This window comes from Gekko japonicus, unplaced genomic scaffold (assembly GCF_001447785.1).
Source record: "Gekko japonicus isolate JY-2015 unplaced genomic scaffold, Gekko_japonicus_V1.1 scaffold29, whole genome shotgun sequence".
NCBI lineage: Eukaryota > Metazoa > Chordata > Lepidosauria > Squamata > Gekkonidae > Gekko > Gekko japonicus.
In genome coordinates this window covers 1,247,145-1,269,920 of record NW_015172003.1, presented here as the reverse complement: position 1 = coordinate 1,269,920, position 22,776 = coordinate 1,247,145, and the positions used below count along the sequence as shown (strand labels likewise).

General features: G+C 41.9%; 1 protein-coding gene across 2 annotated transcripts in view; it reads left to right on the top strand.

Moving 5' to 3' along the window:
* Positions 1-22,776, top strand: part of NT5C2 (5'-nucleotidase, cytosolic II) — an 87,310-nt gene that overhangs the window by 5,019 nt on the left and 59,515 nt on the right. For both annotated transcript variants that reach the window (XM_015420136.1, XM_015420138.1), the window contains exon 2: positions 7,213-7,348. In XM_015420136.1, the coding sequence (XP_015275622.1) occupies positions 7,248-7,348 (101 nt within the window). In that variant the 5' untranslated portion in view covers positions 7,213-7,247. The remainder of the gene's footprint in view (positions 1-7,212; positions 7,349-22,776) is intronic.

Sequence of the window (22,776 nt, the reverse complement as noted above, 5' to 3'; positions counted from 1 at the left end):
CTATTATTATTTTTTGTTTAATATTAATTTACTTAATTAAGTCTAAATTACTGTTAATTATCATCCCTCCATCTAATAGTGAACTTGATGATTCTGAGTATTGGTAGACTAGTAAAATGGAGTCATCTTTTTTTTTTTTTGAGTCATCTTCAAAATGGGATTTCCTGAATATGCAGAATAGTATGACCTTGTGATTTTTTTAAGAAATGGGAAAATGAGCAGTTGAGCACCAAGGATGTTCATTGCTTTACAGGCACCATGGAATGTTGAGGGCAGTTGGGAAAAAAGGAGAGAGGGGAAATTATCTTGGCCAAGCCCCAAACAGCTTGTGGTGTGCTAGAGGATAGAATTAGAGACAATTTACGCATTATAAAGTCTTCATGCCATCACCAGGACTTTTGCTCAGATGAGTGCCTCGGTTCCCTTTTTTGTTGTTGTTCAGTCGCACAGTCGAGTCCAACTCTTCGCGCTTCCACACACTCCCAGACCAGTTCTCCCACCAAAATCCTCAGCTGGATCCTCTCCGCTGAAAGCAAATAAAAAACCACTCACCCTTCTGTCTCCTGCTCCTGTTCCTGCTCAGAGCTCAGCTGGGTCTCCTCTGCCTCTGGCCAGGTGTTTCCTTAAATAGAGGCCTCCCCCAGCAGAGTGCTGGCAGCAGCTATTCAAATGCACCCAGGCACTCAATCACATGCAAAACAATGCCCCTTCCTTTTCCTCTCAATTGCAGTCAATCACAGTCAAACAATGCCCTTTCCTCTCTCAAGCAGCCAGGAATCTGCAAAAACTCCAAGCGCTTCCACACACTCCCAGACCAGTTCTCCCACCAAAATCCTCAGCTGGATCCTCTCCGCTGAAAGCAAATAAAAAACCACTCACCCTTCTGTCTCCTGCTCCTGTTCCTGCTCAGAGCTCAGCTGGGTCTCCTCTGCCTCTGGCCAGGTGTTTCCTTAAATAGAGGCCTCCCCCAGCAGAGTGCTGGCAGCAGCTATTCAAATGCACCCAGGCACTCAATCACATGCAAAACAATGCCCCTTCCTTTTCCTCTCAATTGCAGTCAATCACAGTCAAACAATGCCCTTTCCTCTCTCAAGCAGCCAGGAATCTGCAAAAACTCCAAGCGCTTCCACACACTCCCAGACCAGTTCTCCCACCAAAATCCTCAGCTGGATCCTCTCCGCTGAAAGCAAATAAAAAACCACTCACCCTTCTGTCTCCTGCTCCTGTTCCTGCTCAGAGCTCAGCTGGGTCTCCTCTGCCTCTGGCCAGGTGTTTCCTTAAATAGAGGCCTCCCCCAGCAGAGTGCTGGCAGCAGCTATTCAAATGCACCCAGGCACTCAATCACATGCAAAACAATGCCCCTTCCTTTTCCTCTCAATTGCAGTCAATCACAGTCAAACAATGCCCTTTCCTCTCTCAAGCAGCCAGGAATCTGCAAAAACTCCAAGCGCTTCCACACACTCCCAGACCAGTTCTCCCACCAAAATCCTCAGCTGGATCCTCTCCGCTGAAAGCAAATAAAAAACCACTCACCCTTCTGTCTCCTGCTCCTGTTCCTGCTCAGAGCTCAGCTGGGTCTCCTCTGCCTCTGGCCAGGTGTTTCCTTAAATAGAGGCCTCCCCCAGCAGAGTGCTGGCAGCAGCTATTCAAATGCACCCAGGCACTCAATCACATGCAAAACAATGCCCCTTCCTTTTCCTCTCAATTGCAGTCAATCACAGTCAAACAATGCCCTTTCCTCTCTCAAGCAGCCAGGAATCTGCAAAAACTCCAAGCGCTTCCACACACTCCCAGACCAGTTCTCCCACCAAAATCCTCAGCTGGATCCTCTCCGCTGAAAGCAAATAAAAAACCACTCACCCTTCTGTCTCCTGCTCCTGTTCCTGCTCAGAGCTCAGCTGGGTCTCCTCTGCCTCTGGCCAGGTGTTTCCTTAAATAGAGGCCTCCCCCAGCAGAGTGCTGGCAGCAGCTATTCAAATGCACCCAGGCACTCAATCACATGCAAAACAATGCCCCTTCCTTTTCCTCTCAATTGCAGTCAATCACAGTCAAACAATGCCCTTTCCTCTCTCAAGCAGCCAGGAATCTGCAAAAACTCCAAGCGCTTCCACACACTCCCAGACCAGTTCTCCCACCAAAATCCTCAGCTGGATCCTCTCCGCTGAAAGCAAATAAAAAACCACTCACCCTTCTGTCTCCTGCTCCTGTTCCTGCTCAGAGCTCAGCTGGGTCTCCTCTGCCTCTGGCCAGGTGTTTCCTTAAATAGAGGCCTCCCCCAGCAGAGTGCTGGCAGCAGCTATTCAAATGCACCCAGGCACTCAATCACATGCAAAACAATGCCCCTTCCTTTTCCTCTCAATTGCAGTCAATCACAGTCAAACAATGCCCTTTCCTCTCTCAAGCAGCCAGGAATCTGCAAAAACTCCAAGCGCTTCCACACACTCCCAGACCAGTTCTCCCACCAAAATCCTCAGCTGGATCCTCTCCGCTGAAAGCAAATAAAAAACCACTCACCCTTCTGTCTCCTGCTCCTGTTCCTGCTCAGAGCTCAGCTGGGTCTCCTCTGCCTCTGGCCAGGTGTTTCCTTAAATAGAGGCCTCCCCCAGCAGAGTGCTGGCAGCAGCTATTCAAATGCACCCAGGCACTCAATCACATGCAAAACAATGCCCCTTCCTTTTCCTCTCAATTGCAGTCAATCACAGTCAAACAATGCCCTTTCCTCTCTCAAGCAGCCAGGAATCTGCAAAAACTCCAAGCGCTTCCACACACTCCCAGACCAGTTCTCCCACCAAAATCCTCAGCTGGATCCTCTCCGCTGAAAGCAAATAAAAAACCACTCACCCTTCTGTCTCCTGCTCCTGTTCCTGCTCAGAGCTCAGCTGGGTCTCCTCTGCCTCTGGCCAGGTGTTTCCTTAAATAGAGGCCTCCCCCAGCAGAGTGCTGGCAGCAGCTATTCAAATGCACCCAGGCACTCAATCACATGCAAAACAATGCCCCTTCCTTTTCCTCTCAATTGCAGTCAATCACAGTCAAACAATGCCCTTTCCTCTCTCAAGCAGCCAGGAATCTGCAAAAACTCCAAGCGCTTCCACACACTCCCAGACCAGTTCTCCCACCAAAATCCTCAGCTGGATCCTCTCCGCTGAAAGCAAATAAAAAACCACTCACCCTTCTGTCTCCTGCTCCTGTTCCTGCTCAGAGCTCAGCTGGGTCTCCTCTGCCTCTGGCCAGGTGTTTCCTTAAATAGAGGCCTCCCCCAGCAGAGTGCTGGCAGCAGCTATTCAAATGCACCCAGGCACTCAATCACATGCAAAACAATGCCCCTTCCTTTTCCTCTCAATTGCAGTCAATCACAGTCAAACAATGCCCTTTCCTCTCTCAAGCAGCCAGGAATCTGCAAAAACTCCAAGCGCTTCCACACACTCCCAGACCAGTTCTCCCACCAAAATCCTCAGCTGGATCCTCTCCGCTGAAAGCAAATAAAAAACCACTCACCCTTCTGTCTCCTGCTCCTGTTCCTGCTCAGAGCTCAGCTGGGTCTCCTCTGCCTCTGGCCAGGTGTTTCCTTAAATAGAGGCCTCCCCCAGCAGAGTGCTGGCAGCAGCTATTCAAATGCACCCAGGCACTCAATCACATGCAAAACAATGCCCCTTCCTTTTCCTCTCAATTGCAGTCAATCACAGTCAAACAATGCCCTTTCCTCTCTCAAGCAGCCAGGAATCTGCAAAAACTCCAAGCGCTTCCACACACTCCCAGACCAGTTCTCCCACCAAAATCCTCAGCTGGATCCTCTCCGCTGAAAGCAAATAAAAAACCACTCACCCTTCTGTCTCCTGCTCCTGTTCCTGCTCAGAGCTCAGCTGGGTCTCCTCTGCCTCTGGCCAGGTGTTTCCTTAAATAGAGGCCTCCCCCAGCAGAGTGCTGGCAGCAGCTATTCAAATGCACCCAGGCACTCAATCACATGCAAAACAATGCCCCTTCCTTTTCCTCTCAATTGCAGTCAATCACAGTCAAACAATGCCCTTTCCTCTCTCAAGCAGCCAGGAATCTGCAAAAACTCCAAGCGCTTCCACACACTCCCAGACCAGTTCTCCCACCAAAATCCTCAGCTGGATCCTCTCCGCTGAAAGCAAATAAAAAACCACTCACCCTTCTGTCTCCTGCTCCTGTTCCTGCTCAGAGCTCAGCTGGGTCTCCTCTGCCTCTGGCCAGGTGTTTCCTTAAATAGAGGCCTCCCCCAGCAGAGTGCTGGCAGCAGCTATTCAAATGCACCCAGGCACTCAATCACATGCAAAACAATGCCCCTTCCTTTTCCTCTCAATTGCAGTCAATCACAGTCAAACAATGCCCTTTCCTCTCTCAAGCAGCCAGGAATCTGCAAAAACTCCAAGCGCTTCCACACACTCCCAGACCAGTTCTCCCACCAAAATCCTCAGCTGGATCCTCTCCGCTGAAAGCAAATAAAAAACCACTCACCCTTCTGTCTCCTGCTCCTGTTCCTGCTCAGAGCTCAGCTGGGTCTCCTCTGCCTCTGGCCAGGTGTTTCCTTAAATAGAGGCCTCCCCCAGCAGAGTGCTGGCAGCAGCTATTCAAATGCACCCAGGCACTCAATCACATGCAAAACAATGCCCCTTCCTTTTCCTCTCAATTGCAGTCAATCACAGTCAAACAATGCCCTTTCCTCTCTCAAGCAGCCAGGAATCTGCAAAAACTCCAAGCGCTTCCACACACTCCCAGACCAGTTCTCCCACCAAAATCCTCAGCTGGATCCTCTCCGCTGAAAGCAAATAAAAAACCACTTTCTTAAATACTCACCCCTCTGTCTCCTGCTCAGAGCTCAGCTGGGTCTCCTCTGCCTCTGGCAAGGTGTTTCCTTAAATAGAGGCCTCCCCCAGCAGAGGGCTGGCAGCAGCTATTCAAATGCACCCAGGCACTCAATCACATGCAAAACAATGCTCCTTCCTTTTCCTCTCAATTGCAGTCAATCACAGTCAAACAATGCCCTTTCCTCTCCCTCTCTCAAGCAGCCAGGAATCTGCAAAAACTCCAAGCGCTTCCCCACACTCCCAGACCAGTTCTCCCACCAAAATCCTCAGCTGAATCCTCTCAGCTGAAAGCAAGTAAAAAAGCCACTCACCCCTCTGTCTCCTGCTCCTGCTCAGAGCTCAGCTGGGTCTTCTCCAGCCTTCTCCAGCACCATAGTTCAAAAGAATCTATTCTTCGGCGCTTGGCCTTCCTTATAGTCCAGCTCTCGCAGCCATACATTACTATTGGGAATACCATTGCTTTGACCATGCGGACTTTTGTTGGCAGGGTGATGTCTCTACTTTTTATCATGCTGTTTAGGTTCACCATCGCTTTCTTCCCAAGGAGCAGGCATCTTTTAATTTCATGGCTGTCCAGTTCCCATTGAACCATGGGGAGAAGGGGCTTAAGCTTCCCTCCCCCACACCATTTTCCTGTGTGGCAATTCTTTGCTATCAAATCTAATCCTGTTTTTCTGTGTTAACAATATAAAATGCATCATTTATAACCTGGCATATAAAACTGGTATTGGCATATTTAGTATAGTATAGTTTGAGGTCCTTTGATTTTTAACTTCACAAGTTTTCAGCTGTGACAGTGTTAGGACTGTAATAAAAATAAATCACAAAAATTGTTTCTAAAATGTTTAGCATGTGTATACATTTCTGTATATTTGAAGATATTTACAAATGCTTAGGCTTTAAAAATAGTTTTTTGTAACTTAAGAAGGGATGCCATAAAATTCAGTAGTTCATAGCTGATAATTTTGATTGGCTGGCTAGTTGCCTGTACTGTTACATACTTATCCCTCTGACTTACAAAAGTATGTCAGGGTTCAGCCCAACTTATTTTTAGCTTGTGTCCTTGGCAACAATTTGAAAAGAAGCATTTGTATATTCAAAGCAAATAAAATTCTGGGGAAAAAATGATGATGTAGCCTTGATCACTACAAGGTGTCTAGATTTTTCTCTCTGACCCAAGTAGTTTGAAGCCAGTTTGCCAACCGTCTAATTAAGGACCTCAAAATAAAACTCATGAAAATGGAAAATGGTGTTTCTGCAAAATGTTGCACCCACTTTAATCACTGAAATGAGAGTTCTAATATGAGAGTGGTAGGATTCACATTATCAAGTCCGCTTGGTATTTTGTTCTTAAGTGGTTTAGTTGCCATATTCGAGATATTAGCTTAGTTATTTGGCAGATAATGGCGTGAGGATTTCCATGTGCATGGGGGGGGGGTGTTGCTGATTCCCCACTCCTGCAGCAGAGCTCCAGCTCTCCACCCTGTGCTGTTCCTGGGAGTTTCATGTCTCCCAGGAGCAGCATGGGAGGGGGGCATTTTGGATAGTAGTCATATGCTTCTCTCCATATTCATTGTGTAATTTTTGATTTCAGCACACCATGAAGTTTTGTGGAGTGTCCACACAGTGTGATTCTTCCAAGGTTGGATGGAATGGGAGGAGTGTGTGATGCAGCCTTCCATATGGCCAAGGGTTTCCCACACTGAATACTTTTGTTGTATGTTAACTATTGAGCACAATGGAGGAATGTGTTACCTACTTCAGTAGGAGAGACAGAGTCTTTGGGCTCAGTTAGTGTGTCTTGCCTGGAGTTCATGGTTTTAGTATTTGCTTTTTTTATGATGATGATTTTTAGATTCTGTAGAATCTTGTTCTTTTTCTTAGTGGTTTTAGTTTTATGTCGGGTTTTCATCTCTCTTACTGAATGTTGAAGTGGTGCTGTTTCCAGCCCTGTACTGCATTCAGATTCTCTGTTGGCTGGGGCTAGCAAAAACATACAGAGTCAATGCACAGGACTTTTAAAAAACAAAATAAGGAAATATGCTCAGTGTTAACTTCCACTACAAAATTTAGAGCAAGGAAATAACTGTAAGGGAAGCACAGAGAGAAGGCTTTCATGTTCCCACAGCTCCAGACTGTGAAATTATCAGAACCTTACATTGAAATATATATTAAACAGTTCACTGTTAAATATGCATGTATATAGGTACATCTTTTTTTTCATTAATATTTATTTTGACTAATAACAGCTAATTGTTTTTGTAAGGTTCTTGTAGTGTTTCACTGATTACTGCAGGCATTTTTTTAAAAACCAGGAAGTGGTTATACAAAAGTTTTCTGAAACATCCCTTGAAAACTAACCAGGTCTATTTATTTACCTTTCCAGAGTAAAGTGACAATTGGCAGCGTTTTTTTCAAAAAATGACAACTTCATGGAGTGATCGATTACAAAACGCAGCAGATCTTCCTGCAAATATGGATGGGCATGCTCTGAAGAAGTACCGTCGGGAAGCATATCACCGGTAAGCTTTTTGTGTACTAAAGCCACTCCTGCAAAACTTCAGTAGAGAAACTAAAGGCGCCCCCCCCCCCCCCCAAGGACCACATACAGCTATCTTTTCATAGCTGAGAGCCAACAGTTGCTGCTTTTCCTTCCACAGGTCCTTACATCCCTTCCTGTTGTTTTCCCTCACATCTCAACCTTTGATTTTACCATGTAACTCCATGGTCAGATGATTGTTCCATTTTTCCAGTCTTTTGTACTACAACTGCATATGTGAGAGGGTGTCACTGCCTCCACTATTGCTTTATTTCTTAGGGCCAAACTAGAGGTGATGGTATTTTACATGGGGCTGCCAATGCCATTTTCAAGCCTAACATGGGTGATATAAAAATACTGCAAGAGCCCAGTCCTGATCAGGCCCATGGCACAGTAGGACAAGGTGTTATTTCTCCCCACCCCATGCCTCTTCAAGTGCCAATGGCCCCCATCTTTGGCTCCTGAAAAGGAGTAGGGAGATAGAAGAGTGCCTCATCCCACCATGCTGCAAACCCAATCAGGATTAGGCTCTTGTGGCATTTTCATATCACTCATTTTAGGCTTTAAAATGGCAGCGGCCCCATGTCAAACATGGGGACAATGTCTTTTCTAGTTTGGTCCTTAATGCCAGGATGGAAGAAGGTAGGAAGCACAGCAATGGCCCTTCTGCCCTCTTATTTCTCAAGCTGTTTCTAAGCCATGGTTTTGCTACTCGTGATGTATTTTACATGTTGTCTAGACCTTAGGTTATAACTGATACATTATCTGTATGAGGGATATGTAATTGATATACACATTTCATTTGGCACTTTTTGCTGACTCACAATGGCAGAATTGTCAGTTCAGAAATTATTTTGCAGTGGTAAAGTTAGAAAAGGAGTTTAGCAATCAATATATCTAATATCGCACAATTGCACTCATATCACATGCTAGCAAGGTCATGCTCAAGATCCTACAAGCTAGGCTTCAACAGTAGGTGGATAGAGAACTGCCAGAAGTACAAGCTTCGAAGAGGTAGAGGAACTAGAGATCATATTGCCAACATTCGCTGGATTATGGAGAAAGCAAGAGAGTACCAGAAAAACATCTACTTCTGCTTCATTGACTATGCTAAAGCTTTTGACTGTGTGGATCACAACAAACTATGGCAGGTCCTTAAAGAGATGGGAGTACCAGACCACCTCACATGTCTCTTGAGAAACCTGTATAAGGGCCAAGAAGCGACAGTTAGAACCGGATATGGAACAACTGATTGGTTTAGCATAGGAAAAGGAGTACGACAAGGATGTATATTGTCACCTTGCTTATTTAATATATATGCAGAGTACATCATGCGAAATGCTGGCCTGGATGAATCACAAGCGGGAATTAAGATTGCTGGGGAAAAGATCAACAACCTCAGATATGCAGACGATACCGCTCTAATAGCAGAAAGTGAAGAGGACCTTAAGAGCCTCTTGCTCAGAGTGAAAGAGGAGAGGGCAAAAGTGGGCTGGAAGCTCAACAGCAAAAAAAACTAAGATCATGTAGTCATGTATGGCTGTGAGAGTTAGACTATAAGGAAGGCCGAGCGCTGAAGAATAGATTCTTTTGAACTATGGTGCTGGAGAAGACTCTTGAGAGCCCCTTGGACTGCAAGAAGATCAAATCAGTCAATCCTAAAAGTAATCAACCCTGACTGTTCCCTGGAAGGCCAGATAATGAAACTGAAGCTCAAATACTTTGGCCACCAAATGAGAAGGGAGCACTCACTGGAGAAGACCCTGATGCTGGGAAAGATTGCGGGTCAAAGAAGATGGGGACGGCAAAGGATGAGATGGTTAGACAGTGTCATAGATGCAATGAACATGAAGTTGAGCAAACTTCAGAGGACGGCGGAAGACCGGAAGGCCTGGCGTGATCTGGTCCATGGGGTCGCAAAGAGTCGGACTCGACTGTGCGACTGGACAACAACAACAAAAATATCTAATTCTCAATGTGGCCAAATCTGTTGATATTTAAATCCAGAGACTGGAGCCATGAACAGATATGACAGATTGTCTGCAAACCTGACAAAAGTTCCAGCTGTGCAGAAAAATCTAAAAGAAAACAAAAAGAAAAAGGGGGGGGGGTTAAACCCCCCAATAATAAAAGCAGTGTCTGTAACTTTTAAAAATGAATGCCTTTACAGTGGCTATTGTGGGATTGCTAGGCAATCACAACAGTATCACCAGCCTTCAAGCTCAAGCTTTGGTTTCTGTCAGTTAAAGGTAGGGTGAGGGAACTTTCCAGGAATGTTTTGGCTTTTGAGGGAGGACTCATCAGGGTCAGGCCCATTAACAACCCCTGGGAGATTTGCTACCACTCCACTTGGATGAATTACCCAGGCCTTATGACTTTAATTAGATGGCAGGGGAATAAAGGAAGGAGGGAATTACTCAGGCCTGGATGCTTGCTGCTGTTCAACAGCAGCCATGCTACAAAAGCTAGTTTGGTGTAGTGGTTAGCATGTCAGACAAGGATCTGGGAAACCCAGATTTCAGTCTTCGCTTTGCCAGGGAAGGTAGCTGAGTCACCTTGGCCCAGTCACACACTGTAGGTAAGCTGGTAGGTGGAAAAGAGAGAAGGATGCAGGAAAATGGGAGAGGCTATTGGGGCTGCCAGGGAAGGGAAAGTGGAAATATTGGGGAAGGGGGAAATGAGATGGCTTCTGCAAGCCCTTGGTTCCCCTGCTTGTCGACATATATGTTACTGAACCATGCCATACAAGATATTTATTTATTTATTTATTGTTTTGATTTTTATCCCGCCCTTTCCTGCACTCAAGGCAGTTGACAACAGATTAAAAATACAAAGAAAACAATAAAAACATTGATTCAGCTGCAGAATGAAATTAGGGACAGACTGGGTGATTTCTCTGCAAACCTGAAGGAAGTCCAGGGTCACAGAAAAATCTGAAATTTAAAAATAACCCCATCACCACCAACAACAGGTTTATTAATCCCCAAAATAACATAAAACCTGTAGCTTCAAGAAAAGAATGCCCACTGAACTCTCAGTTGCTGTTGGGGCTTGCTAGGCAACCATACAAATACTGCCAGGCCTTGGTTTCTGTAAAGCAACCTGTGCGGGTGGGGGTGAGGAGTGGACTGGGAGATTGAAACAGCCCTGGAAAAGGTCTACTGCCCCCACTATCATGTCTCCTGATGGAGGAAGACTTGTGAGGTACAGGCCTAGCAGTGATTACTGGAAACTCACTACCCACATAGCCAGTGACAGACACTGTGCAACTGGGCCCAGACACCATACAGCCCTGCCCAGTGCCAGCTGTCACACACCCCAAGCAGACTGTTCCTGGGAAGAGGTTGGTATGTTTGGATGCTTTGGCTAGTAGCTCCTTAAAGCAAGAAAGGAGAACGGGGGCTTTCCATGTCTTCTGGAGTAATTTTTACTCTTTCTGCAGAAGACCAAGCAAATGAATAATGTCAAGCTTGATATAAACTGGGAGAGACAGTGGAGAAATTATGAAGGGAATGTGAAAGTAAATACAATCTAAGAATAGATCTTAACTACTATGGGAAAGACAATTGGCACTCTTGACTCAGCCTAAAACTGTACCAACAGGTGATCAAGAGGAAATAGTTAAGCTTGGCAGTCATCGCTTATATTACTAACTTTGCCTCATCTTTATATCAAAATAGTTCTGTCCCTACTTCTGCAGAAAAAAAGATTAATCAGATTTAAGGGCTGCAATGGGAATTTATTTTTGGAAGCTTTTGCATAGTTCCATAGATGTTGCATCTAGTAAATATACATATTGAGGAAACAGGTTATTAAGGCAGAAGTTAGTTTTGTATTAAGTTATCAATATGAGGATGGTATTCTGAGGGATTTACTTTGTTCATTATTGTAAAAGTTAATATGGCAGAAACTAAAACAAGACTTCCACATATTTTTGGATTAAAAAGCAAAACTCTGGACTGAAACACAGCATCCTGAGATTGGGAGTCCTGTGCTTTCTTTGCTGGATGGCTTTGGACAGGTCATTGTCTAAGTATACTACCGTACTTAAATAGTACTTAACATTAAATAGCACTTTAAAGTGTTCTAAGTGCCTCAGATTATTTTGTAATTCTTACTACATTTTAAATGTGGTGTTGAGGGAGAGTATTATGGACACTGTGAACCACCAAAAAGACAAGTGTGTTCTAGAGCAAATCAAGCCCGAACTCTCCCTAGAACAGGGGTGGCCAAACTTGCTTAATGTAACAGCCACACAGAATAAATGTCAGATGTTTGAGAGCCGCAAGACATGAACAAATATTACACACTCATTTTTATTGAAAGATATGCAAATTTAATTTTTATTAAAATTAAATTAGACTGTGTGAAAGTTTGTAAGCCGCTCTGAGACTCCTTTGGGTAGTGAAGGGTGGGGTATAAATCCAACCTCCTCCTCCTCCTCCTCCTCCTCCTCTTCTTCTGCTGCTGTCATATTTGTCACTGGTTTGTCCTTATTGCTTCAGGGTTTCTTTCCCCCAATGTGTTTTGCTCTCTCTAGTAGTCCCAGAGGGAACAAAACACATGTGGAAAGGGGGGGGGGGAGCCAAAGCAGTAGGGACAAACAAGTGGCAAAAATGACAGTGTGGAAGTGGCCATCTATACTGAACAAGGTTAAACTGTGACAGGCTAACTAATGATTATTACTTAGAAATACATTTTATAATTTTTGTATTTTTAAATGAACAGTGCAATACATATGAAAATATTCAATGAGTTCATAGAAAAATACAATCTGTTTGTTTATAAGTTCAGAAAATTCACTAAATTCACCTGAGCAAGGCTGTTCATGATAGGACATTTTGGAGGACATCAATTCATAGAGTCACCATGAGTTGGAAGTGACTTGGAGGCACTTAACACACATACACATGCACAACACCCCTATATCGCAAATGGTGGCTGATGTTGTCAGTGAGTAGCTTGTACAACATCACCTAGAAAATTCACTGTAATCTACAAATCAGAAAGCCCAGATTCAAATCTCACCTATGTTGTGAATATGCTAGATGGCCTTACAGCTTTAACAGTCTTCTAAGGGAGTGTAAAATTCTTGCTGTTGTTAGAATCTTCTTGTTTTGGAACATATTGGGTTTTACTTTGGGCCCATCTATATTTGAGCTGCTTCTATATTCTGGAACTTGTTTCATGACTTAGCTATGCAACATGCCTAGTAGCGATAAGGGATATGTCTGGACATGAGCCTGTACCCACTCAACTTGCCCCATTGAGGCCCTGGAGTTGGGATACTTATCTGGCGGGAGCCCTGATGAGTCTAGTGTCCCAGGCTTGGCGCTGCTGGTGGGAACCCTGTTGGCAGCGCAGAGTCGGATGCCACAATGATCTGGTGGAAAGGAGCAAAAGTTGGTGAGTCTCGGGGAGTCAGGCCGGTGTTGCAAGCTGCCTGCAAAGAAAGAAGATCTGCTGGGGCAGTGACTGAAGCAACCCTCTTTCTGGCCCTGGCTGATGATGCCATCAGCTGGTGTGGGGGAACAGGCTGCTTGCTTAAGTCAGCGTAGAGAATCACTAAGGAAAAAACATGGCCAGGCTACATCCAGGTGGGGGGCAATTGAGTTAATGGGGAGGTGTGGCTGATTTGCTTCTAAAATGTGAAGGAGGTGGGACAAACCAGAAGAGAGAAATAAAAGGAAGGCTCCAGGGGCAAGCCAGGGAGGAAGCATAATGCTGCTCCAGGGGTAGAGAGAAAGGACCTGCAGCCCATGACTGGTATTCTACCAGCCCTCAATTCTGAGGTCTGAGGGACCAGTGCAGAGAACACAATGGCAGAGAGGGTGGAGGATGAACACTCAAAACAGGGTACTCACAGGATAATACTAAATTATGTTGCAGAATCTGATAAAATTTTGGAATCCATGCTTCATCTATTGTATTCATTCAATTTAGCCAGTAGAAACAGATTATGTACATTTTTTGATTCTTGTATGCTTGTTCAGTGCTACTGTATTCCTGTTGTATATACAGAGGATGAGACTGTTCCAGTTAAGAAAAAATGAGTAGTTTACTGATATTTATTAGATTTTTACCTGTGTCTTTCTCCAAGAATTTCAGAGTGGCTTAAATGCTATCTTCTGTTTTATCCTCACAAAAGAAATTGAGGTAGGTTAAGCTGAGAGATGGAGACTGGTCTAAGGTCAACCAGGGAACTTTGTGGCAGACGTATCTTCAGATCTAGTCTGACAATCTCACTGTTACTCTTCTGTTGTTGTTGCATTGGATCTATGGCACGTTTTATTGCTATGTAACTTCCAGATTTAAATACTGGAGTCTCTAGTTCTTATTGCTAAAATTTAGAACTGAATTATCTTTTGTGTCATATCTCTGAGTGGCTTGTGTGTGTAAAATTTTGGCAGCAGTCACCCTTTGAGACTTGTTTAACCTGTTTAGTGATTGCTGACTCAGTGCCTGATCAGGTGCCTAAACTGCATATGCAAGATTACTTATGTTTTGAAAGGTGCTGAACTGACAGTTCAAGCTCTTGAAATAATTGTATTGCTGTAGCAGATTGCTTAGCACAGTGTTTACTGGCTAAATCTTGGCTAACATATTGTTTGGAAGAAATTAATTGATGCCTGTTTTGGAAATCACTAAGTTGGCACACAAGGAAGATTCCCTCTCCCCCCTAAATAAACAACCCATGTCTTAGAACTGAGATAAGTAGTTTTGGTAACATATATAAGGGATTTTCCGCCATAGTTCATTGTAGAAGCCATAGTAGAAGGCATTGGACTAATTTGTGGTTCTTATAAAAACAAAAAAGGGGCTGAATTACAGTTACCTTCTTACGGAAACATTTGGTAATGAGGTACTTGCTCTTTGATGAACAATTATTGGTGCTATACCTTTGTAAGTTGAAAAAAATTGATACATAGTGATTAAGATGTTCCTCATTGTAAGAAAGCAGGTTATTTCCTCCTTTATGCTGTTCTTGTTGGCTTATCTGAGTTGAGAGTAATTGTGAGGCTGCTCCTTGTGTAGGAGTACAGTCATGTACTGTGATTGTAGTTAGACAGGAAGGAGGTTGAGTATGAGACACCAAATTGCTGTGATGTCTATTTATTAACACTGAGGGAATACTTCTATTCACCCTTTGGATTATTACATATAGTTCTTTGGTGTCTAAGCTGTTTCCAGTAAAGGTTAAACAATGGAAAAAGTTGGTTTTCAGTTCTCTGGCAACTGCCAAGAAACAGAACTCAGGTATTTACTTTTTTATTTTATATTTTGGTAATGTAACGATTCATGGTCATAGGACAAAATTAGTCTTTCCATCATAAATTTAGGTCTTTTCGCAGTATGTTTTACATACAGATGAAGTGAGCCACTTTCTTCTCCACTTTCAAAGGTATTTTTGCCCTATAGTTGTAACAAGGTCTGGAAGCTAGGCCTCTCCTTCCAATCCAGAATTCCAGTCCTGTCTCTGTACTTACTTCAGCTTGATTTTAGACATTATTTTATGTATTATTACAGGTTTCAGTGAACAGTTGTGAACTTCTAACAAGTTATGGCCAAAAAGGTGAAAAATGTGTTTAGAATAGACTTATATTTACTGGAATTGTTTTGCCTGGGAATAGAATCCATAACTTGAAAACACAGGTGAATCAAACTGATATTTAACTACAATTACAGCTTTTGGACTTCAAAAGTAGTCATTCACATTAAGAATCTACTGTTCACATTGCTGACCAGAATTAGGAGGTTAGATAGGTTACAAAATGGGCATATTCTAATTTTTAATTAGAATTTGCCATAATCATTGAAAACAATCTCTTCGGGAAGGTTGTAATTCAAGAACTGGAATGTCTGTCAAAGGGTAGCATCTATTTGTTTGGCACTGTTCATTTATAATTGAGGTACCTTGAACTGCCCCAATGTGGTAGACCTGGCTAAAAGAATATTTTCAGGTAAATACTCAATTTTGCACTTAATGTGCAAAATGATCATAATTGTGTTGTTATGCTTAAAAATATGAAGAGTGAGAGATGACTGATTCTCTGTCCATGTTAATGTCAACTATTTCAGTAGAAATATGTTTGGACCTTGGGATGCTGTAATAATTGAAATTAATTTGGAAATTGTTGTTTTACCTCTAAAAATTGAGTGATTTAAAGTATTCACTGTATTAATAGGTTGTAAGAAGCCATTTGTTGATTTTAGTATATTTAAATTGATTTTTCTTAATTCATTAGGGATCAGTTGTGTTAGCACAAGCTTTGCTGTTAGCAGAATGTAGTCATTAGTTTGTTTATGTTCAATCTATCTATCTATCATCTGTCTATCTATCATCTGTCTGTCTGTCTGTCTGTCTGTCTGTCTGTCTGTCTATCTATCTATCTATCTATCTATCTATCTATCTATCTATGTATTCAAGTTGTAACCAGCTGTAAGGACCATGTGACCCTGATAGTACAGCAATTAAACTGGCTACCAATTAACTCCCAAGGCCAATAAGAGGTGTTGTTTTTGACCTTTAAAGCCTTACATGGCTTGGGACTGAGGTATCTGAAGGACTGTCTTCTCCCAATATGTTCCCGCCCGGGAATGAAGATCACAGGGAGAGGCCTTTTTGATTGACCCATCAGCCAAAGAATCTTGTCTGGTGGGTATGTGAGAGAGGACCTTTACACTGGCAGCTTCATGATTATGGAACACTCTCCCTAGGGAAGCAGTTGAAAATGGTTTTATTTAGGACTGCATTTGGTTATGTTTAATAGCAGTCATGAATTGTGATTTTAAATCTTGGTTATTATGATTTTAATGTATTTTATGTTATGTGTTATACCCCATCTTTCTTCTCCCCAATGGGGACCCAAAACAGCTTACATCATTCTGCTCTCCTCCATTTTATCCTCACAACAACCCTGTGAGGTAAGTTAGGCTGAGAGAGTGTAATTAGTCCAAGGTAGAGATGTAAAATTTCCGGAAATTTTGAAACTTGGAAAAAAACACGTTTTTTCCCCAAAAAAACCCAGAAATTTTCAGAAAAATTGAAAAAAAAAATGCTACATTAGCATTTCTTTTGTCTTTTCTAGATTGAAAGTCAATCTGTTACTTTAGGAATATAAAATATGACTATAGACATTTTTACTTGGCATGAAATTATCACAACTAGCATATTAAAAATATAGTGTATCCAAACAATTATTTCAAACAGAATACCCACCCACATGAAAAAACAAAACTGAAACTTTTTTATTTTCTTCTGACAATCGCACCTCCTAAAGGAAGAAATGCATTTTGTTCTTGCATTGGAGGGTTCAGTTTGTAACCTAGGACTTACTTGTCCTCAGTGCACAGAAATTAGATCAATCTGATGCCATATATATCTATTTCAGAAATGATTTGGAAAATATTTGAACACCTTGTGTTAAAATATTTTATTCAACTTGTTAAAATAAAACGTTCCATAATCATTTTTTTTCTTTTTTCAATTTTTCCAATTTTTCGGAAAAAAACAAAAAGGCTTCAGGAAAAAAATGGGAAAAACCTGTTTCCCCCCCAAATTTTTCCGTTTTTTTTCCGGGCCTTCACATCTCTAGTCCAAGGTCACCCAGCAAGCTTCCATGGCACATGGTGGAATTCAAATGTGGGTCTCCCAGATACTAGTCCAACACAACCAGTACACTACACTGGCTCTCTTATCTATGCTGTAAGCTACTTTTAGTTCCATAAGGAAGTAAGGCAGCTAATAATTTTTGTAAATAAATAGACAAGACATGGGAGGGGCAGTTTTGGATTCCAGCAGTGGTTCCATTGTATGGGGTTTTTAAGGTTAACCATTTCCCACTGTCTTCCTCTCCTTGGGTACAGTGGACTTAGAAGGGTGTAACTCTTCTTAGCATGGTACTGTTAATCACAGATCTTCAATATCTTGTTTAATCTCATCCTTACATGCTTGAATATACATCAGTATAAACTGAAGTAGCACCGTACTGGAGTAGTAAATTCTCTAGTTCTTTTATGTTGGGAGTTAACCAATATCTTCCTCAGTTGTGTAATCCTTGCATATTTTTTGGTCCAGCAATGTTACAAATATGTTGAGGCTTACAGTGCTGCAGAGGTTAAAGTAAACAACTTGAAGAGGGCTCTTATTTTGCGCATAAACTTTTCCTGTTTTTCAAGATGTGTGGAGAACTTCCTTTATACTGTTCAAAGACAGCACACTGATTGCTTTTTGTAATGCTTAGTTATTTCTTGCAAAAGTCAAAGCATTTAATGAGTAAACATAGAAAAACCAGTTGAAAACTATGTTGCCACAGCACCATCTGTACATATAGGGCCCTGTTATCCTTGTTCGGTAGCATTTTCCTATTGTCCAGGCATGCAGTTTTATTCCTGGAATAAATCGTAAATTATAAGTGCTGGATTAGGATCCTTTTTCAAAACTGGACAGTTTAATCATTGATGGAAAGCCAGTTAACTAGTGATTTTCTCTTCTGTGTGTAGCTAGGTAGAATTTTTCCTGACACTTCTAATGTTTGGTCTTATTTCTGCTCCATGTCACTGTTTTCAGATGTTAGTTTAGTTTAGGCATGGTTTCTCCAGCACTGGAAGCTGAAAATTCAGAGTTAGGGATTCAGTCCAGTTGCCACATTTGCAATCTTGTTTATTTTCATCAAACATCTACTTTTATTTAAAGGTGCAAATAATCTTGGTTTTCTCTCCTTTCCATTCTTGCCAGCAGCACTTTGAACAACAGGTAATGGGAACATGCCTCCTTTTTCTGACAATGTAACCATAATGTTTTGTGGTAAACTGCTGTTGAAAAAGATTTTCATGTTGTTGTCTAATTTAACAATGTAATATTTTTTCAAAGGAAATATTGCAAGACATCACACACTGCTTAAAATAATTGTGTGAATTGGATCCGTGGTTATGGGAGTATATGAGAATTGTACTCTGTAAAATCCTGACAGAGGATTTAGGAGGGAAAAAATGAAAATGTTTAAGGAGAAAATGTTTTAAAAGACAAAGGTCTGAATACCCTTGGTGAATTTATTAGAGAATTTCAAGAATGAATGAGCTGTTAAAGATTTTTCACACTGAATCAGATAATATTGGCATACTGTTTTGATGCCTTTAATAGTCCTCAGATTCTTATTTTGAGAGTCTGCTCAGAGTTCCAGAGCTGGAAAAATCTCAAATGGCTCATCACCTGTGTTCCTAAGGATAATGTTGGTGCCTAAAAATTTGATAAGAAAAGTAATTAGGTGGGACTGGAAAATTATGACAATGTTTATCTGGTAGTGAGAGACAGGAGCATCTGTATGTGCACACATCTATTTTTAAACTTGGTATTAAATTTTAAATCAACCTTATAGTGAACTTAAGATTGTGTCTGTTTACATTCCTTTTTAAATACTTGCTTATTACCTTGTATTTTTAAATAACTTGCTTATTACCTTGTCTTTTACATATTTTAGAAGAGTATTCTGTATCTGTAGCTTTTAAGTAAAAGGATTTTGAAATGCTTCTGAGGCAGTTACATTTTTATGATTTGCACTGTTTTAACAACAAAGTGTCTTTTAGAAGTTTAGACTAACACAGCTGTTTTGGAATTTATTTAATAACCCTGACAAACCTCTCTAAAACAAAATGGAAGTGAAATTTTACTGGAGACTCAACTGTACTTATTAATACTTTTTATTTATATCCTATTTTTCTCACTAAAAGTTGCTTTTTACAGCGTCCCCCCTCCTCCACTCTGTCCTCACAACCACCACCACCTTATGAGGTAGTTTCGACTGAGAGATTGTGACAGGTCCAGGGTCACCCAGTGAACTTCCATGGTAGAGCAGGGATTCAAACCTGGTTGCCCCAGGTCCTTGTCTAACACTCTAAACATTACACCACGCCAACCCTTCAGTTGCTTAATAAAAAATGTGACTGCTCCTATAAATCTTTGCTACCAGTAGCACCTTAAAGACTAACAACATTTGTGGCAGGGTATGAGCTTTCGTGAGTCATTGAAAATCTGGTTTGCTAACAGATCCCTTTTAACCAATTCTCCCTCCACATTAAGTACATCCACTGGACAAAGCTGGTTCCCACCCGCATTGGAATCGAACTCCTTCCATAATTGGAAGACAGCGAATTTGACGAGACCAATTGACATTGCAGCCAAGGGCAAGCTATTACCCAAAGGTGAATTGGAAAAGAAGTGTGGTTGCAAACTGGCATGGATGGAATATATACAGGTGCAACATCTGCTCCAGGATAGTAAATTCAAATCAAAACTTTATGAGCCACTTACCAACTACGAAAGACTATTAAAAGAAAGCAAAACTAAAAAAGGGGTAATTTCCAAGATTTACAATCAACTCCTGGAAGTGAAGTCAAATAAACCGCCTAGCTATAAGGATCTATGGCACAAAGACATTAAAAGATGTTTGACAGACGATCAATGGGAAGACATCTGGAAAACGCATGCGAAAATATCAAACTCCCTCAATATTCAGGAATCAGCAATGAAAGTGCTACACAGATGGTACCTTACGCCTGTAAAATTGGCACATATATACACAAATACTTCACCACTGTGTTGGAAGCGATGCAGTCAGAAAGCATCATACATACATGCATGGTGGGATTGTCCGTTTGTTGCTCTGTACCTGAAATTAAGAAAAAACTAATTAATGTTCTGTTAATAGCTGCTAAAGTGCTATTAGCAAGCAAATGGAAAGCAGACTCCACTCCAACGATGCAACAATGGCTGCACAAAGTCTGGGATTTTTTCTTACAAGAGAAAATCTCGTTCTGGACAAGTAACAAAGATGCTGAACATCAGCTGCTTAACCCTATGGATAAATGGTACCCCGTATTAGAGAAAATGAACATAGACAAATTTGACTGGGAACAAATAAGGAAACCAAAATATGAAGGGCTATTGTTTGGCTGACGGACTAATCTATTGGTAACAGGGGTAGCCAGTAGGCCGCATCCACTAAGCTAATTATGAATGGGCTGAAGAATAAGTGACACCCCCCCCTTTCAACAGCTCACCGGCAGCCTCACAAAGACAGTGGGCACTAGAGGGGAGGTCTCCACAGAAGATTGAAGCAATTGCAATGTACTTCCCTCTGACCAATGCCTTCATTGCATCCCAGATGACCTGAGAGACACTATAGTCAGAGTCATTTTTAAAATAATTTTGAATTTCTAAATCAATATCTGTATATGTTTTGTCATTCAATAATTAAAAAAAAACCTAACAAAAAAAATGAGCTTTCGTGAGTCACTGAAAAAGTGACCAGTGACCTACGAGAGCTTATACTCTGCCACAAATTTTGTTAGTCTTTAAGGTGCTACTGGACTCTTGCTCTTTTCTGCTGATGAAATTTTGAAAACCCTGTGAGATCACCATGTCGCCTGTGACTTGATGACAAAAACAAAACAAAACCTTTGTTAGAAATATACATGGCTTTCAAATAATAAATGTCATGAATGGAACTTCCGGTTGATGGCGGCACGCTAGCAGACTCACCTCCCGGACCTCCCGGGGGTGAAGCTGTGCTCCAGCCGAAGGAGGGGGTGTGCAGGCTCACTACTCCCCCAGGGACCCGGCTGAAGGGACCCTGGCCATGGAGCTCTTGAGAGGTTGCCTCTTCGACGGCGTAATGCCGGAGAATTGAGGCACCTCTCTGCTCTGACGGTTCTTCGTGCTGAGAGACCGAATGGACTAAGTAACGCTGACCGGGGCAAGCGCAGGAGATCGAGCATTAGAAATGGAGTGTAAACGAGGTCCGTGGAATGATTATGAACGTGAGTCGTTTAAGCATTGATTAAAAAGAAAAGAAACCCACCCCCACCCCACGAAACAGAAGATAAGGTGAGCAGGGGAGGGAAGCCTCCCAAGCGCATAAACTTTAGAGCGATTGAGGGGGGGAGCGGAAGTATAAACGATTAAAACTGCTAAGGAGTACTTACCAAGGCGAGTGCAAGCATTTAAGTGCATATTCAGAGACTTTCAAAAAGTTTGCGAAAGTAAGCAAAGCAAAAAAGATGGCGGGGAAGAGGATGGAGAAAGAGAAGCATCTGAAATCGAAAGTAACTGAGAGCCCAAAACTGGAAGGAGCCAACGAGCCGGCAAAGACTTTGGCAGACTCCATGCGCCACCTGCTGGACCAAATGAATAATCTCAAAGAGCAGATGACATCAATGACCCAGTGTATCACCACTCAACAAAATCAGATAAGCGAGACTTTGAAAATGATGAATCAAACAACGGAGAAGGTGAAAGAAGTGGACGCCACCACTCAAAAGGTGAAGAAGAAAGTACAAAAACTGGAAAAGAAGCAAGTTTCTACAGAAGAGCAGTTGCTACAATTACAAATGGAAAAGGCTAATATGATCCTTCGCTTTCAGGTATTTTTGCTAAGCGAAATGGAGGTGGCCTATAGGTCATATTCAGGATACATAAAGAAAAATAATCTGCCTGGGGAAATTGTCATAAGATTCTCAAAGAGGCATGTAAGGGATGCAATCCTGAAAGCAGTATCTGGAGCACCCCTGAGAGCTGGGGAGAGTGTTATCAGAGTACTGAAGGATATTCCATTTGAAATAAGACAGCGGAGAAAGAAATATAAAGACCTTGTTCTTTTTCTTCAAACAAATTCAATTGGATATAGATGGCTAATTCCAGAAGGTGTCACCTTCAAAATCAAGGATAAAAAAGAAAATATTGACTCTGTTCTGAAAGCGAGAGAATTTTTAAGAGTCCAGCTGGGAGGGCCAGAGGAGGAAGAAAAAGAAGGGGACAGCAAGTCCAGTGGCGAGCAAGTCCAGTTCTTCTGGAGAGGACTCTCTGTCAGAGAAAGGGGCAGCTGACCCTAAAAGTCCTTATAAATTACGGAAGAGACTGGACAAAAAGAAGTGAAGGCTGAAGAACTCTGAATTGTGCCTTTGAAAAATTTTGAATCAAGATGCTTTGGGGTATTTCCTTATATCAGTTAAATTTAAGATGGGGAAAAGACTATGTGACTCAGACTATGTGACTCAGTTTGTAATGAGATTAATATGATTAAGACTAGATGTGTATTTAAGCTGATTAGAAGATCTCCTCTCTTGGGTTTTTAGTCAGTAGTGGGTATCTTTTCTTTATCCCCTAAATGTAGTCCCCTCCCTGTTTTCTGTTATAGTTTGTAGTTTTAATAAAAATGCAATAAAAATTCCCCATTGGGGAGCAAAAAAAAATGTCATGAATGTTTGTAGCGTAATTATTAGTTTTTGGTACTGTGTGATTGAAAATTTAATGGAAGTGGCATAAGAAGGTTCTGTGTTCTTCTTACTGGTGCACCCACATTTCATTTAGTATCAGATGTAATTCAACATAGTTGTTTTTAAACTTGCATAGAA